The following is a 19,434-nucleotide window of genomic DNA, read 5'->3' on the forward strand; positions in this document are numbered from 1 at the left end:
TTCTAAGGTCTTTTAGAATAAATGTAACTCCCACTATTTTCTCGAATTCCTCACACTCCCCTGGTAGGAAAACGGAAATCCCACACGACTAGGGTTTCTAGTGGGTACTGCGGTCCCACCAATTTACATGTCACCTCACCTAACAGTTATTGGTGACACATAGATGGATGAGTGTACAACTCTTGTACAATGCTTCTCAAGCATGTTGCAGTGTAACTTGGTCTCTAAGCCATGAGACCTCACCTAACAGTTATTGGTCCCATTTCTTAGTTAAGTCAGACCCACCGTATAACCGTAGGAATAAAGTCGTCATTGGGTCCTCACCTAACAGTTATTGGTGCCCAACCCCACCTTTACCCTACAACATCTCATGTCTATAGAGAGGTCCAGCCCCCCGATGCAACTTGACCACTGTGTCCAGCCGAGACAAATCAACATCAGAAAGGCCTTAGCAACTCTACTACAGTGGAAGACCTATTGACTTAATATTGGTTAATCAGGTCTTAGTGTTTGCAACTTGAGCCCTTCATAAGAGGTAATCGAACAATTGGCCAGGTAAGCAGGTGGGAGGCTCCCCTTACTCAGAGAGTAAGGTCCTAATTAAGTAACCACCTTTCATGCTTTCCTAGACACCAATTAGATCAATTAATCTAATATGACTTGCTCATGTCGGTTCACTCTCGACTTGATTGAGGAGGTTTTGATTTAGGTCTCAATTGGGTTTGCTACATCACATGTAAACCTATCTACCCGACTCGCATTTACATCACATGCAAACGGCACATCACAGGCAGTTATAATCGCAGCATCAAATTAAAGCTAAACTTTAACTAGGTGATGATCATGGATTCTAATTAGGTCGTATTACAAGCACATGCACATCAATCGATCAAGTGATCTTCAACTCTTGAATTAGTTCCAAGCCTCCTTGATTCGATCCTTGATCAACCCTTGATCCCATCGCCATCAACCGCTTGGATCACCTTTCATCTCATGCCTTTGCTTCAACTTGATCGTTGATGTACATCACATCACATAAATACAACCAGATGTAAAATAAAAATAAAAATAAATTACATCTCCTTTTAGGAGGCACGCAGGCCTCTCAAAACATCAAATAAGATGCATGCAAGCATCTGAAAAATTACATGACATCGCAGATCACATCGCAGGTCATTACATTTGATACCAAAAGGGGTTGAATCCTATGATCATCACCGTATGCAACAATTATAATTTTCAGATCTGAAAACTAACTGATTGTATCATGACATAGGTCGCTGATCATGCTAATCATGATTCTAAACTTTGTAATCCCATTAACAATGCATTTAGAATCATCTTTTTATCACATAAAAATCAGCATGCAAAAAATCAGCACCCCTGAAAAATCTGCATGCAGAATTTTTCAGCATGCATGATCATTCAATTTTCAGATCTAATAAGCCTTTAGATATTTAATTCTTACCTTAATCTACGAAGCCTAGGCTCTGATGCCACTGTAGGGAACCCGCCCATGCCGCTGATATTTCAAAAATTAAATCAGATGGCAGCGGAAGAGGCATGTGCGGGATCGACGTTCATCACATGAACGTTGTTTCGAGACCTTTCGTAATTAGGTAAGAATTAAAACTTTTAAAACTAATAGGAAGATCAAATCTTCACTTTGCGCGGGTAGATGATCACCGCAAATCTGAATTCGTGGTTTTGGAAGAGGGTTCGTTTGAAGCCGTTCAAACGTCCGGCCTCTACGGGTATCCACACGAAGTAGAGAACCGATCAAAGCTTTCTTGTCTTCCCGGGGTGCTAGCTCCCTTGCAAAGACTTCTTTTGATGGCTGATCTCCTCTCTTTCAATCAACCCTTGATTGTGCTTGAGAGGAGGAAGAGGAAGGATGAAGAAGAGGAAGAAGATCAAATCCCTTCGCAGCCTTCTTCTCTTCACACGCGTTGAAGCCAAGGAAGAAGACCAAGAGGAGGGAGAGGCCTCCTCTTCTTTTCCCTTTGCTAATGGCGGCTGAACCAAAGGAGGAGCAAGAGGGGGGCGTACGGCAGCAAGGAAGAAGCCTTCTCATCTATTAGGTCAGCCCCCATGAAGCCCTCTTTAAATAACAAGTGGAGCTCCTAACTTTTAGGAGCTCCCTTGAAATAATTCCAAGAGGGGCGCCGGCCCCTCTTGTTGCCGCACCAAGCAAAATGAAAGGAGGAGGGGCGTGTGCCCCTCCTTCATGGTTGCCCTAATCCTCATTAGGTAAGGATTTGGATGCCCTAATGTGGTTAAGTCCTAATCCAATTAGGCTTAACCAAATTGGGTTCAATCTATGCTAGTCCTAATCCAATTAGGACTTGAATGAATCATGACTCAATTGAACTCTTCAATCCTAATCCAATTAGGAGTCATGTTGATTCATTAGATTAATAATTAATTTAGACTTAAGGAATCCTATTCTAATTAGGATGTATTTAATTTTAGTCCTAATCCAATTAGGACTTTATTTGAATCCGAAGTCCTAATCTAATTAGGATTTCTAGGAATCCTACTCCAAGTAGGAATCCAATTCAAAATTCCTAATCTCATTAGGATTGTAGGAATCCTATTCCAAATAGGAATCCCAGTCCTACTCCAACTAGGATTCCTAGTCCTAATCCAATTAGGACTCTAGGAATCCTACCCGAAGTAGGATTTGTGTTTAAGTCCAATTAATTAATTTTCTTTGTTCCTTCTTCAATTTCTTATCAATCAAATTGATTTCTTGTGATTCCTAATCACGTTTTCAACCATCGGATCGGTCAATACTTCTAGTGTGTGTGACCCCATAGGTTCTATTCTGACTGGTAGTGAGATATATTGTGATCTCTATCTCAATATCATTGAAAACTCCTTTCAATGGGTTGGAACGATTCCAACTCAACTCGTTAGGGTTTATCGATCATCGAGATAATCCCTATGAGTCCCACCATCCACCAGTGACACCTAGCAGCATGTAGTGGCTACCCAGCAGAATGGAATGATGAACCTCTAGGTGCAGTTAACGTGTGATACAGTCCTACTATCGTGGATCCCTACAGGACGGAGGTCATGGACAACTCGTCAAACCCCATCGTCTGTCATATGTCAAGATTTGTTCGACTCGAGTTCGATAGTGGAAAACTCTTTCTCCACTTTATATTACTGCCCTGGCCAAGGTCTTAGAACTCAGTCTAACAAATCACATAGGATCACTCCTCTTCTATCAAGGTCGATAGATTCCTTATAGGTGCATACCCTACTCCTACAGTGAACCTACTGCAGCCAATCTACACTGCATGGACCCATATGGCTAGAGACCATGTATGTGTGCAGTCAAACTACAATAACCTCACTGTGAGTAGCCGAAGCACCGCAGGTCAAAGGACCAGTCACACTACTGCAACATCAAGCAAGTCACTGACGAGTGGATAGACATCCAAGTGACTTCTTGTCTTGGTCACGCTCAGTACCCTTGTTCTCTAACAAGCACCTGCACTATCACTTCAGTGTCCCTACACTGTGGACTCAAGTCTCGTCCATCCAGAAGGAAAGTGATCTGTGCACTGATCGGATCGATCACCGTCCTCGTGATGATCCATTGATCAGGAGCATTTAGAAATTAATCACCAATGATACATGGCTCAAATTCTCAACTCTTGAGAATATGTATCATCATCTTATTAATTTCTTGGACGATTCATAGACACATAAACAATATGAATGAAAAGATGCCTTTTATTTATTCAATAATAAATAGTCAAGTACAAAATTATGTCCCTAGAATCAACAATGTGTCAGCTAAATTGGCTTCTAGGGCATACATCTAACAATGTCATGCTTGTGGGTGGAAATCATTCTATCAAGCAACGACAGGCTATTCTTGGACATCACTAATGGTGATGAACTACTTCACAGTGCTATAACAAGTGTAACTCTTGCATATATATTCCATTAAAAGATAGCTTCTAACTTCGGTGTGCTCTAGCACCTAGAAAGCTCTTGCGACGTAACCTTATAATTATTATGGAGGGGATAATTCTTAACATAGATGCCGCCAACCTTCAAAATATTGAAAAAAAAGTTCTGGTAAGCCGTTGTGTTAGATGTGTGACTAGGATTGTTCAACAATTATTTCTAAAATCCCAAAATCCTAAATATATAGAGAATTATAAAAAATAAAAATTAAGTAGACTATGCACAAATACCAAAATTAAGTACACTATGCACACACACCATACAATGTTATTACTTAACTAGTTCGCTTATTATAGAATGCTAAAATCCACAGTCGATCTCTAGTGGTGTTGATAGGGTCAAGTCTTCACTGACTAATAATGGTATGCCAACTTATATGAAGAACAAAACTTCTTTAATTCCCATTAATAAGATATAGAGATTGACCATTAGATCTACCTGATCCAATTAGTCAGGACCTAAACAAGTCTTTATTAAACTAAGGGGATAGAGGAACAAATAGAAAATACGAGAACTTTATTTTTGAATCTCTCTCTCTCTCTCTCATTCCCCCAACCGTTCAATTGGTACTTTCTTCTATCCACTAAAAATGATTTCTTGGTTACCACTATATTAACTCTCTTCTGTCTTTGCCCTGTCTTCTTCGAACCCTAAAATCTTAGATTGTTGTCAACATTAAAACAACTCACTACTATCAAGATGCAGCTAAAAACCCTTGACTTGAGATTCATGCTAAGTATAAATGAGCAACACAAAAGTATCTCAGGCGATCCTTGGGGAGTTTCAATTGATGGTTAAGTATGACTATGTTGTGCAGTTGAGTCACGAATGCTCAAAGAGCTCAAACTTTCACAATATTAAGATTTATCATAGGTATTAAAATTTCAAAGCTTCACTTACAATAACAAAGCAAAATTTGGATTGAGAACACTTCGATCATGTCCGGCATCATGTTAGCTTTCTAACAGAACGTGAGTTACCTCAACCTTCCAAAAACTAAGACTACATAAGTACGATTAGGCTAGTCACACTAATTATGGAGATAACCTAGCTATTATGGAAATTTAACAGCATAAATCCTACTATAAGATCAAAAACTACACTACTTGGTTATAATTAAGTCAAGGAGTATCTAATGGTGTCCCTATACCATCAAAAGAGATCTTTTTTTTTTACACAATCAAAAGAGATTGGATGATAGTTATTGTGCTACTAGATGTCCCAAAAGCCTGCTTTCACCCTTTAAAGGCGTGAGATTAGTTCTAGAAGTTCACTTTTTTATTATAGTTTCTTTTGGAGTCAAATTCCAGAGGCATCGATGAGGCCAGTTCATTGTGAGGATCTTGGAATACTTTAAATACCCAATGTACTTCCCTTTTCTTTATAGTAGTGAATCTAATTGATGTTTTGAGAAATCTTTTGCTAGTGTTTTTAGGAGTGAAACCTGTCTTCCTAGTGGTATGCACTCTAGGTTATCTTTTCTCACAGGCATCCATAACCTAATGTTTTTGAAACCCAATTAGGGATCTTTTTGCTTCTGCAGCACATCCTAAACTTGCTTTGATTTTAATCCTCAAGATTTGTGGTCATCATCTTGCATCATGCCATCTCTAATCTAATACCAACCACTATTATATTGATTTTCCACTGACCAAATCTAGGGAGAAGGCCTCGAACTCCTCTTCTTCCTCTTCACCATTAGGCCAGTTTGAGAACCCAACTTCATCATTGGTGACTGTCACCTGCTTGTTGCCCACTGCCCACCATTTGTTTTCCACCATATGCTCTCCTCCACATCTATCTTTTATAGGTTGAGCTATTGAGAGTGACGATGATGACTTGAAGATCTAGGAAGGGACCTGTGACAACTCAGGACCTCACCCAAAATGGCTAGCCCGAAGGTATTATTTGGGTTCCTTGATTCTATATAAGTATCCAAGATCTAACCAGCGTATAATCGATATAGGACTAAATACATACCTGTACGGTCCTCACATACTCATTCTGTTTAAGTCTTGACGTCCTCGTCAAGTCAAGAGTTTAAATCTAATCATAAGTACCACAATTGGTCTGTGGTTAGCCTCAATGAATCCGTGTTGTAGTGTCCCCTAGTTTACATGGATTATGAGCCAAGTTCACTCTAATACCATTTGTGACAACTTAGGGCCTCACCCAAAATGGCTACCCAAAAGACATTATTTGAGTTTCTTAATCCTCTATAAGTATCCAAGATCTATCTAGTGAATAACCGATGTGGGACTAAATATACGCCTGCACAAATCCTTATAAGACCAAAGGAAGCACCATGGGCTGATTTATATTAATTGCTCGAATGCAGTTGACCCATTGACTGAATGGGTGAACCGTGGTCTGCCACCAAAATGGTTTAGTCCTCATCAGATGGCCTAAAAACACTATTTTAGATGCCGCACATGCAATTATACTAGCCATGCAATAACCAATATTTAGGTTTAAATGCAGCAAAACCTAAACTTATAATGGCATTAGTTCCAGAATGCCACTATTCTAATGCAACTCCAAAAGGAGAAGCAAAAGAAAAAGATGACTCTATTAACTAACTATACATAACTATTCTAATGCCACTATTTCAGCATAATATACATAACTAATGTCATGCAAACATGCCACTAATAACCACTTCTATAGTAATATGTCCCAAAGTAATATTCTTCGAATCAATATATACCTAAATGCGGAAAGAGGGAAATCTGTCATACCTATACACCCTCAATAAATTTTGAATAATGGCCATTTTCAATAATCTAAAAGGCAAATAAAGTACGGATCGATTTAGGTGCTCCCAACCTTCATCTGATTGGAAATTCAATATTTTTGGCTAGAAAATTTATATGTCCTTCCATACATGGGTTATCATGCAAGAGCACCAAACAATATCATTTTCAACTGTACAAGATTCTAAATATTCTTATACACAGTGTGTGGGACACCATAAGAAAGACAAAGAAAAAATAAAAGTTGTGAATGCTGGTCAAAGAAAAGATAACAGAGATGAATCCAATTGCTAATTAACCAGTTTTGCTGCTTGTCCTTTTGTAGGAGAGTTGAATAAGTTATGGAGATTTCCCCTCCCCTAACTGCTTCTAGTCAGCACTTGACCCCTCACAAGCTCAGGTGTTCCCACCCGAGGAGAATACTACACGAGGTTGGTGGAACTCGCAAAGAGAAGACCATCAGAATGGCTTCATTTCCATTGAAACTCATGTGATTAGAAATATGACGTAGACTGCGATTTATACATGCATCTGTTGTTATTCTGGTGGAAGAATAGAAGATTTGAGACCAGTCCTGTATTGTTTGGTGGGAGCACTTCTTGATGAGCATATTTAAACTATGCAAGCAAGAGCTTAATGGAAACATAACCATCCATACTAGATCCTTTTCTGATGTGGCCCCTTCTCTTTCTTCTAATATTGAGAGTTTTTGTTTGTAGTGGTAGTCAAGGCCACGAGCCGTGTGACTTGGTCAATAGAAAGCTTAAAACCTTTGAAGTGTTGCTTGCCGGGTTTTTTTTTTTGGTACAACGGCGACTCATAGCCGTCGGGTATGAATGCGGCCAACAAAATCAGAAAACAAAATGCTGCTTGCCATTTAGGACTACTGCTAACACATTTCGTACCTTCTCTTCGCTTGTAGCCCGCCTTTGATTCGTTCAAACTTTAGAGTTTGGAAGTTAAAAGAAAGCAAGTTGGGCACTAACACAGGCTGCCTACCATTACAACTCCATTGCATTCTCGAATCCAAGTACATCAGAGTCAAGATGGAAGGATTAGTATAGGGTGGATAATGGGTGTAAGGATATGCACGAATGTTTGCTTAGTTTTATATTGAAATCCAAAAAATGTCCCCGGGTTTTTTTTTTTTTTTGATAATATTTTGAATTGTTGCAAATAGTATTAGAGCTGACTCGGTTGATAGCTCATGTGGACTATAGGACAACGGCAACATAGGTCCCTATATGGTAGGGAGATGGCTAGCCTTTTTTTTATTAGGTCCTATATTGCAATGAACAACTGAAAATTTTCATGCCTCTACCACATTAAAATTTTTTGATGGATCACATTTAAATTTCTCCATTCAAAGTAGCAGCTATTATGATCGAGAACGAAAAATTAAGGATCGAAGGTCCAAGTAGCACCTTTAATAGAAGATGAACCTGTATTAGAAAAGAATAAGTGGTTAGTTATCTCAACTTGAGCAGATCAAGCTTGTTTTGTTACCTGAATCTAATATTTCAACATTACATTTATTTGATCGTTTGAAGCAATATTGGCTGCAAATTCGACCTTTGGGATCTGCAAGATGCGAATTAATATGCCAATGGCTATATGTTGATACTCCCTAATTCCATTCCATTGGACAAGTGTAACAATCCAGAACCTCATCTAAAATGGCTAGTTGGAAGGTATTATTTGAATTCCTTGATCTTGTATAAATATAAAAGATCTATCTAGCAAATAACCGATGTGGGACTAAACACACATCCATATAGATTCTTACAACAAGTACCTAAAAATAAAAATCTAGAGATTGCAGCATGGATACTGAATCCAGACATTTGAGCATATAGCCTCCAGAACATCTATGGATTGTGACATCCGAAACTTCGGATAGTTTGGGAACATAACAAAACGTCCTACGCACACAATTCCCGTGATTCACTTAGCAGCACTGCAGTATTTCAAAAAAAAAAGCTCTCGGTCATTAAGGACAGTCAAAAGAGTTAGGAAGTTGGCGAATTATTTAAGGACTGCCTCTATTCCGTGACTTTCTCCAAAAGAAAAAAAAAAAAATTCTATTTCGTCACCACAAGAGATGTTTTCTCTTTTATAAACTAAAACATGCTCCAAAGAAAGCAGTAGGATAATCTGTGCAGAATACATACTTGCTACTATAACCAAGCATAAGCCAATTGAACGTATTAGGTAGTTGGTACTTATATAGAATTAAAGAACTCAAATAATATTTTCCAACTAGCTTTTTTTGATAAGGTCCTGTGTTGTGACAAAATGATAACAGAGCGGATGTGGCCCATAACTTATGTGAACTAGGAGACATTGCAGTACGGATCCATTAAGGTTGACTATGGGCTGATCGTGGTGCTTGTGATTGGATTTATATTGATTCGAACTCGTATCAGTTATTTGTTGAGTAAATCTTGGGTACTTATACAGAATCAAGGAATCCAAATAATATTTTTTGACTAATTTTTTTGGATGAAGTTCTATATTGTGTGACAAAAATGCTGACGTATTTTTTTAATGCAAGTGAAATATCATTATGATTAATTTTTATATTTAGAAGTATAGCATCACAAAAAAGTTCTTTGCTGTTTGGAAGTCAAGTATATATATGTTTCTCAAGGCAGAAGGTATTACTAGTTTTTTCATTGAACCTACCGATATCAATTATTCATTGAATAGATTAAAAAATTAAATAATTTTTTTCAAATTTTTTTATAAGATTCTGAACTGTAACATATATGATATCCAATCAAAGAAAGACAGGTGGCATTTTTTTTTTTTTTTTTTTGAGATTCTATTCTCACCCTGCATGCCACCAAAAGTGGGCACCGTCCTGCTTGACAAATCGAGCCGGCGTGCCCCTCTCAATCAAGAGGCAAGGAAGAAGGGGCCCATCGCTTAAATGTTACACTAAGACTCCAAGCTCCGACAATTCCAAGCCTTCTTCGGTTTTTAAAAAGACTGACACGAGGAAACGTGGCCATTTCCACGTACATCACGGCTGCGTCCTCGTGACTCGAGGATTTCTGTGTCTCCTTCCTCCTGAAATTTAGTAGTTGGTGAAGCCACCAGTCCTCCAAAGTTCAGCCCGTTAGGTTTCTGTTTTTTGAACCTTTGGCTCTTCTTTTTCTGTTGTCAATGTCTCTTGGATTGTGTTCTCAAGGGAGAAAGAAAAAGGGTCTCTTGTCTCTAGGATTGAAGACTTCATAAACCAGACAGTATAGGACCCACCTTGTATCAATAATGCTCAAGAATTAGAGGGGTGTTTTTTTCTAAGTAGGAAGGGGATGAGGTCTCTTGTTTAACCTTTGCTGACGAATTGAATGACAAGTGGGTCAATAATGTCTGCTTTTCCATTTGGGCTATGTGGATCTCCTATTGAAAGGCTGAGAGAAAATGCTGAAGGGCCAATTCAAACAGATAAATCATTCAAGAAATCAGAGATGCATTAGTTGTATGCATTGTGTGGATGCATTATAGTGAAAACTAGCACATTTTTCATAATTGGTTGGCACAATTCAAGAAGTACAACTTGATAAAGTAGTACTTGAGCAGTTAGGTTTCTATTAGGTAATAATCATTAACTCTTTTTATGGCACATGTAAGTTAGATGTATTGAAGTCTTAACTATCAAAATTCTTCTAATTCAAATATTTTAATAATAGAAAGAGGATGAATCACATTTTTGGAATGAAAAAAAGATCGAAAATAGAACTAATGTTTCTCTACATTGTATGAGTTTTTTTTTTTTTTTTGTAATGAAGTGAAATTTGGCTGCAAGAACTGCTACAATAGTGTTTTAGTAGACCATTGCAGCCTGATAAAAACGTATGCAAACTTATTAATGATGCATGCTGGATCAAAATCCCTAGATGTTACCCAACTATGCTTGGTTGGTCCTAAATTGACCTAAACTAAAAAATTTAAATTGGATGATGGTTTGGTCCTAAACTTAGACCGGACAATCCTATGCTTAACTACAATGAGATGATAACATTTACAATTTAGTTGAATTCGAACCTAATTTCTGACTCAAGCTATTTGAGTGAAATGAGAAGGTCACCGATCATGTGAACTTATTTTGCTTTGGAGCACTAGTTGAGTTTCACTCTCTGCTTCATCCATTTCAAATTTATAATTGCAATGTCAAACAAAATCACTTTCATTGGGGTTCGAGTGGGCCGGGTTTAGCATTTATTTTATGACCTATATATTGAAATTCTCTTTTCAAATTTGGTCAACAACGACCTAATATAGTTGACAAAAGATGATGTATGGAGGACCTAGCCGGAGCCAATCTTATGAGTTCTTCAACCCTTACCTGTTACCTTGCATGTCTAAGAAGATGGTCGATGTAGATGTCCCGAGATTGGCGGCAACATCAACAACCAATTCTATGTAATATTAATAACAGATATATGTATCCCCTTAATGATATAAATATATAATTAACTAAATAAAATTAACCATAGATTTCATATTAATTTCTTAAATTTGATAGCTAGATAAGCAGGGGAGAAACCTATTGCATTTGGATTTTACTCAAGACAATCCTATAGGACCCGTAACTAATCCATAACTTGAACAGGCTAGGCTTGTTTGACCCAAATACAGCTAAAAATGAATAAAGTTCAAATTGGACCACGATTTTTTTTCAATAAAAAAGAAACGGGTTATATTATGACATTTTCTTGTCAAATTGGATAAAAAATGACTAAATATAGATGACAAAGAATCATCTATGGGTTTGGGTCATAATTATATTGTTAAGCATGCTAAAAAGTATAAGCAAACAACCAAATATATAATATTAATAATAGGTACAAGTATCTCCTTAATTATACAAATATATAATTAACTAAATAAAACCCATCATAGATTTCATATTGGTTTCTTAAATATGACGGTTAGATGAGCAAGGGAGAAACATATTGCATTTGGATTTTACTCAAGGTGGTCCCATATGACCCGTAACTAATCTATACCTCGAACTAGCTTGTTTTTTTTGACGCAAATACAGCCAAAATAAATATAATCCAAATTGGACCAACTGTTTTGTTTTTTTTGGTTAATAAGAAACGAGTTATATTATGACCTATTGAGTTTCTCTAGTTAAATATAGTCGACGGTGAATCATGTACATATTCGGGTTATAATTATGTCATTTAGGCATTACCACAACCAATTCTATATATTATTACCCATATGATTCCTACCTATTTCAGATCTTGAACAAGCTAAGATGGGTGGATTATACCTGATTGGTACGAACACATCTAATAAGATAAAAAATAAAATACCTCGAAGTGTTAGGGTAACTCTCCATCTTCAGTCTATAAAATATTATCGGAGTGACGGGCTACATAATTAGTCATTCAGTCCGCAGCCTTATTAACTTCACAAAAATATACTTGATCTAGAAAGAGTCCCTTACTATTTGTCAGATATCTCGAAAAATAAATCACTATTTTTGACCCAAGTACAGCCCAAATGAATATAGCTCAAATTGGACCTTTTTTTTATTTTTTATTTTTAATAAAGCACAATATAAGAACAGAAACATGGCTTTTGTACATCTTGTTACGGAAAAGATCTTGAAATAAATCCGCAAATCCTTCTAGAACTTGCGAATCTATTGGTCCCTTTCCCCCTCCACCGTTCTCTCTTTTTTTTCACGCCGGCCCCACCTTTTTCACGTTACCCCGCCCCCACTTGCGCGCCCTTTTATTTCCCTCCTCTCCCCTCCTGTCCGCCCTCATCCCACCATTTCACTTCACAAACCAAGAGGTAGAAGAGTCCGCACTCTGCTTTTAATTCATCCTCTCCTCAGAAAAGAGCAGGTCAAACTCGTATACCAAAGAGAGAAGACAAGAGATGGGTAACAGCATAGGGGGCAAGAAGAGGACCGCGAAGGTGATGAAGATAGACGGGACCGCGTTCCGTCTCAAGCCGCCGGCCATGGCCGGAGGCGTTCTCCGGGATTACCCGGGGTACAGCCTCCTCGAGTCCGAGGAAGTCAAGCAGCTGGGCCTCCGGGCGCGGCCGCTCGAGCCCGAGGCTCTCCTCAAGCCGGGGAAGCTCTACTTCCTCGTAGAGCTTCCCCGGCTCCCGAACCAGCGACGCACCTGGTCCGGGGCGCTCCATGTGAGCGCCAAGGAGCGGCTGGAGAACCTCATGCTCTCCCGCCGCTCCGTCTCGGACCTCTCTCTCGCCAACACGGCCGCCGATGGCGCGGTCCGCCTCCGCATGAGGCTGCCAAAGGCTCAGGTGGCGAAGTTCATGGAGGAGAGCAAGGATTCGGCGGAGGCGGCCGAGAAGCTCATGGGGCTCTGCCTCGCCAAAGGTGGCAACACGGCCGAGGTGCCGCCGACTGTGAAAACCGGGCGGAAGGAGGTATGCTCCGCTCCCCTCTGTTTCCTTCTCTTTTTCCTTTTTTTATTGGCTTTAGCTTCGTTCATCCTGTGATCGAGCATGGCAAGCCAAGGAATTTGGGGTACGTTTTAGTAGACTTGGAATAGAACTATTCAAAGTCTAGTAGACTAAAGAGGGTGTTGATTGTTTCCCTGTTAGGGGAAATTCCTAATATAATATTGGTAGAAAAGGTCTATCCTTTCTTTAAGCCTTGGGAGGAGGCTTATATGGTTAAGACTCATCTTTTAAGTTCCCAAGAGGCCAAGTAAATTCTTTTGGGGAGGCAAATTTGAAGAAGAAAAATGATAGGGAAGGAAATCAGGAAGAGTTTTTTTGTGCGTCTATTATTTAGAATGCCTTCTCATTATAAGGCACCCATCTCACCATAAATTGATGCAGGTCTGATTTTTAAGCACAATAGTCTGTGCTCTGGAATTGGATATGTTATTCTTCATCATCATTACAACAGTAATTGGACTAGTCAATGGAATTATTACTTTTCAAAGTAGCTACAGGTCTGAAGGAGGATTTGTTTGTTTAGAAAAGTATATTTGGATTCATATACTTCAGTTGCACATGAGACATGTCTCAAATTTTGCACACTACTTTGATACATCCAGCATTAGGAAACCATTCAACAATATAATGCCTAAGCAGCAGTTTATGCATTAAGTTACCATAGGTTGCAATCCTTTTTCTTCCCCTTTTTTTCGTTATATGAACAAATGCATCAGATACATACAGCCAGGCTCGACATGCTTTCGGTGCAATTGAGGGAGAAGCACTAGGGATAGCATGTCAGAGAGGTCCTCATATGGATACTGAGATAGTGTGCTGAAACAAAATCTATATGTAGCATATAGCACAGTTCATCTATTAAGTGATTTGTGATGTTCTGGAAATTTGGGGATTGTAGAATTAATGGCTTTTCCAATCCCTTCTGGTATTCTCTTACCCTGACTCCTCTCCTTATCTGAATCCAAGACTGCTGGATATTTACGGATACGGTAGCTGGCCATCCAGACACCCCATAAATATATTATGTGTTGATTGCTTAAGGAATTGAACCTTGAACCATTTCTTCTACTCCATGATTTGTCCTTTATTACGAAGATACATACACAGTACTTTAAATGTAACATAGAAATAATGCTTAGTGGTGTATCAAACAACTGTTTTGATTACAGAGCGTTGATTTGATGTTCTTAATTGTTGATGCTTTGATTTGTAATGGAATTTATTGAGGACATGTATTAACTGGATGACCCACTGCCGTGACAAATCATCTGCCGATAAATCTTAATTGCATATACTTTCCCTCTCAAGCAGTTTGATTTCTACCAAGTGTCCCTTTCTTTAAACTGTAAGATCGCAAAATTAGTTTTGGTACTAGTCTTCTATGCATCGAGGATCCCTTCATATGATCCTTCACATCTTCCTCCTTTTAAGGGCTTAGAAGTGGAAATGTGCTAGTTGATCAATACTCCATTCCCTTGTGTTCTTTCCTTGTCGTTGTCCTTGTATTCTCCATAGCAAGCCATCAAGCTCCTATCAGATTCGGTTGACCTATTCTTGTATCATTTATTGTAAAATCAGAACTCCCACTGAGCAGTCTTAGTCTTGCACTTTGGTCCAACATCTACAATGACCGGCGGCTGAAAAATTGAAGGATGATTACCATATATCCTTTTCATTCGAAATCAGATGAACAGTAGGGTCCCATTATGAGGGGACTTGATGATAATCCAGTGTTTAATGTTTAGTGTGACAAGATGCTTGTTTTCAAAGAAATTTATTAGTTATTCAGATCAGTCATTTTTCCAGCTCTATCATTCTCTCCTTGCATTGATGGTTGATTTGCATAGCTGACTTGAACTGGTCATCATATTAATCCATGTTTTAGATGACTATGTCTTATTGAAAACACTGCTGAAAAACTTTCAGAGATCAAAAATTGACGCCGATAATAGAACGAACATTATAAAATTCAGTCGGGTTGTTCATAGTTTTATGACATCGAGAAATGAATCTTCATTTTTGTGATGCAGTACTAACACAACTGCCTATGCATTCTATTGAAGCTTTCCTTACTATTGTTTTTCTTCGATTGACTTTTCAGAAGCGAACAAGATTTGTGGCCACACCGGATGAGATAATTGCCTAATTTACCTTCCGGGCATTTGAAATTCTAGAGCATTTTGCTGCTTCAGGTCAAGCCTGGGGGCCATCTCAAGGAGCAGCTGAATCATAGGATACCTCCTGTCTTTTTGCCTAGGATTGCGGATCGAACATGTGAAGCTGCTCATGGCCTCCTATCCTCCTGCAATTGCCTTATGTTAGCCTTTGCTACACTCCAGCTAACAGAATTTAATGATAGGAAAGAGGCATGGAAGGTGGATTGCTATGTGAAAAGAGTTGTGTTTTTTTTTTTTCCTATCAGAAAAAAAGACAGACTTGTCTGATGGGGTTTGTCTCCCTTTCTCTGTAATGTATAATAATATTAGCTTCTCTTCTTCAAATATATGCAACAAGTTATCAAGGGTCTTTTGAAAAAATCTAGCTTAAATTGAGAGCTTTATACCTAGTGGCAAGGTGGAATGTATAACCATTTTCATATGTTAACCTTAACTAACCTAGTTTCTTACTTACAAATGTACATTAAATGAGACTTTACTGGGCAATGATCATAATGCTCTACAAAAAAAAAAAAAAAATGGTGTTGATAAGAGTGGGTAGGAACGAAAATGAAATGCAAGTAGATTGGATTCTATCATTGTAACAATCCAGGACCTCGCTCAAAATGGCTAGTAGAAGATACTATTTGGATTTCTTGATTCTATATAAGTACTTAAGATCTATGAGATTAAACACATGCCCCCAGAGGTCCTCACAATCATTCTTAATTATTACCGCAACATTTACATGATACATCAAATAGGATAGTGAAAAGAATATATTAATCAGGCTAGGTACAGAGATGTAACTAGATTGGATTGATGGGCTTCTGATCTAGAATCGATCCAAAAATAATTCAATACAATTTGAGTTAAAGTCAATTAGACTTGGATCTAAATATGAATCAGATATGGATTACTAGATTCGAATAGGAGCCGACTTGAAACTAGTATATCATATTTCCACAGCCCTTTTTGAATTTAAGAAACTAACTTGTATCCACTCATAAACAATCCTCAAAATTTTTTGATGGTAAATTGTGGAGGGCTATCCGTTTTCCTTTTGAGCTATTGTACAAGAAAACAACCAACATGTCATGCAAAAAAAACAACTAACAATGGATTCCACATAAGCTGGTTGTATACTATCGGTCTCATGTGGAATATGTTGTCAGTTGTTTTTGGATAACATGGTTAAAATATTTTTCCACCTTACTTTCAAAAGCATGTTTAGAATATTTTTAAATAGATTGTGCGTATTTTTATTCATTTGCGTGCGAGACGTTGGATTGGCTTTTGCTTGAAGTGAAATATTTGGAGCTACATGAGTTGTACGAGCCGATAAACTCGCCTGAGATGCTTGCAGCCTGGGGATAAGCAAACGTAGAAACTCGTGTCCAACTTTAATGGCCATTCTTCGAGTTCAGCACGTCATCGTGTGTGAATTTTGTCAAAAAGGTTTCTACGGAAGATAAGACATTTAGATCCTATTTAAATGATTGGGGTTCAGCACGCAAACGTGTGTGAATTCGTCACCCCCGACGTGTTTTATCGCCAATTTCACCGTTCTGAGAAAGATTCAGCTACAGTCATCAATTAAATCCAAAAAAGCCCAAAAAATGTAATAGTTACATCTTTTTTTTGATCTACAATATCTGGACAATAATAAAAGATGAAAAAACTTTACAAGCCAAACATATTTTCTGTAAAACTAATGAGACTGCGGGCTGAATGGCTGCTTATGTAGCTAATCACTCCGGTAGTATCCTATTAGCTGGAGATGGAGAGTTGCTCTTGGTACTGCAAGATATTTTGTTTTTTGATTTTATTGAGTGCATCAGGTATCATCCATTCGTCTTAGCAAAAAAAAAGCTATAAGACCGTATACAGAACTAGCCGAACTACCAAAATCATAAGATCATATATTGAACTAAACTGGTATTCATAAATATCCAACAATTTTTTTTTCTTTACTATAAAATTTAGACCGATCAATTTTAAAATTATTTATATTGTAATCTTATAATTTTAGTAGTAGTATTGGCTTAATTCATGAATTTTATAAATTTTTCAGTCCAACCATATAAACAGACTCTCAAAATTTGCTAAATACAATTAGAGAGCTTCCAATAAATAAAAAAAAATCTCACGACATGTAAAGTATCCCATTCAATAACGAATCAAGTTAGATTAGTTGCAACCATGGTTGCCATAAGTGGAAATGAATGCAAGAAATGAATGCTCAAAAAAAGTTCTTGATATAGCAATCTAGAAATGAGAAATGAGACGACTCTCTAATATTGACAATTCCTCTTCCGTAAGACGACTAGCGTAGGAAGATGGTATTTGAGATGACCACCCCTCTATGACCAGGCAAAAGTAAGCAAAGTTTGTTTCATGCTACTAGAATTAGCCCAAATGTGATCCATTGCTACTAGAATTAGCCCAAATGTAAGCAAAGCAAAGTTTCTTTTTTTTGATGATAAGCCCTAAAGGCCCCTTGCTTTCTTACACTTTCCACAAAACATTTTGCCCCTTTCAAAAATCAAGATACAGGATTTCTTTGTGTCGAATTGATAGGATTCCTTAAGTTTCTAGGATTAGATTCCCCATTCTTTGATTTATTATTTTTGCTTTCCTTTTTAAATTAGTTCGATTTTCTGATTAATTTCCTAGTTTTGTAGTTCTTGTAGGATTAGATATAAATATGTATGGACTAGGGATTCAAGCTGTGGATCAATAAAATTGCCTAAAATATTTTAGAGGTCTCGATCCCCTCGAAGTGGTCAAACAATCTTTCTTCTACTCTCTTCTTCTATTTTTCTCTATTTTTCTGTATACATATATATAAGGACTATGCAAATTTAAAAGATTTGAGGGATTATTAGGCAAGTAAATAGGATTTTAGAGATTTATGTGCAAAAGGCTATTATATAATAGAAGGGTAAAATGGCATAGATATTTTAAACCATTAGAAACTTAGCCCCAGTTTGGAAATTCAGGGATATTCATTTAAACTGCAGTTAATTTCAATTAGTTATGTAAATTATAGGATGAATATGCAAATTCAAACATATGAAAACAAGAAAGATGTTAGGGACTACTATGCAAGAAGACCTTTTTTTATAGATAACAAATGTTCGATTGATGTTGTTTCTAAAACCTTTTCTTAAAGATAATTTTTTGTTAGACACAGCACATTGAGGCAGCAATGAAGTTTGAAGCTTAGATTACTTCTTCCTTTAGTAGCATCGACCATATGAACAAGTCATATTATTTCAAAGGTTCAATGTACTCCTACAGAAAAGACTATAATCTACATCAGCTATCATAGATAACAATTATATGATAAAGGTGGTATATTCCATAGGGCTAAGGACTCATCATCTTGCTTTGGGGATTCTAAGTCCAATAATTTTAATCAAAAAAGGATACATCCAATAATAAGTCTTTATATCTTGAATTTAAAATGATTAATTCACTAGGATCAGATGTTTTGCTTAGCTAGGGGAAATTGATGTAACACACAATGAAAATTACCTTTCAAGAACTCATGATGGACACCATTGAGAAAAGAGCATCCAAGAGAGACCTAACTTAGGAGTAACATAGCTTGCAGATTAAATCACTCTTAGATGGACCTACAAATTTGGGCCAGACCTTGAGTCAGATTTGGGCCCCAAATGATACCCCATGTAAGGCAAGTATATTTTGCCTGCCATCCTGAAGTTGCCCATCACCTGCAATATCCAAGAAGGCCCTAAAGGCTAGATATTAAACTTTGTTTGTAGTTTCAGAAACCTTGTTTTTCAGAAGGCATGGTAGGGTATAAAACACATATATAACTCAGGATCAAATGGGTAAGACAACAGATGTTTGGAAATTAACTTGGATACTTACAAATATAACAGAACTAAGGAGTTAAAAAGTAGATTAAATGACAAACATTTTCTTAGGAAACAAATTCTGAAACAGACTCCATAAACAATAAACTAGGTCTAGGCCAACAAATTGGACTGAACAATCAGTGACACTTATGAAATCCGATATCAGAATTACAGCTTCCAAATTGGAAAAACTAA

The 19,434-nt window shown here is 37.5% G+C and overlaps 1 protein-coding gene across 1 annotated transcript; it reads left to right on the forward strand.

Moving 5' to 3' along the window:
• Positions 1-12,517: 12,517 nt before the first annotated feature.
• On the forward strand, positions 12,518-15,717 carry LOC103715041 (uncharacterized protein At1g66480-like). The gene is made up of 2 exons (XM_008802546.5): positions 12,518-13,160; positions 15,298-15,717. The coding sequence occupies exons 1-2, from the start codon at positions 12,642-12,644 to the stop codon at positions 15,340-15,342; spliced, it is 564 nt and encodes a 187-aa protein (XP_008800768.1). The 5' UTR covers positions 12,518-12,641; the 3' UTR covers positions 15,343-15,717.
• The last annotated feature ends 3,717 nt before the right edge of the window (positions 15,718-19,434 follow it).

This window comes from Phoenix dactylifera, chromosome 18 (genome assembly GCF_051530095.1).
Source record: "Phoenix dactylifera cultivar Ajwa chromosome 18, Ajwa_hap1_PhDact_Kaust_v1.1, whole genome shotgun sequence".
In the NCBI taxonomy this organism is placed as follows: Eukaryota; Viridiplantae; Streptophyta; class Magnoliopsida; order Arecales; family Arecaceae; genus Phoenix; species Phoenix dactylifera.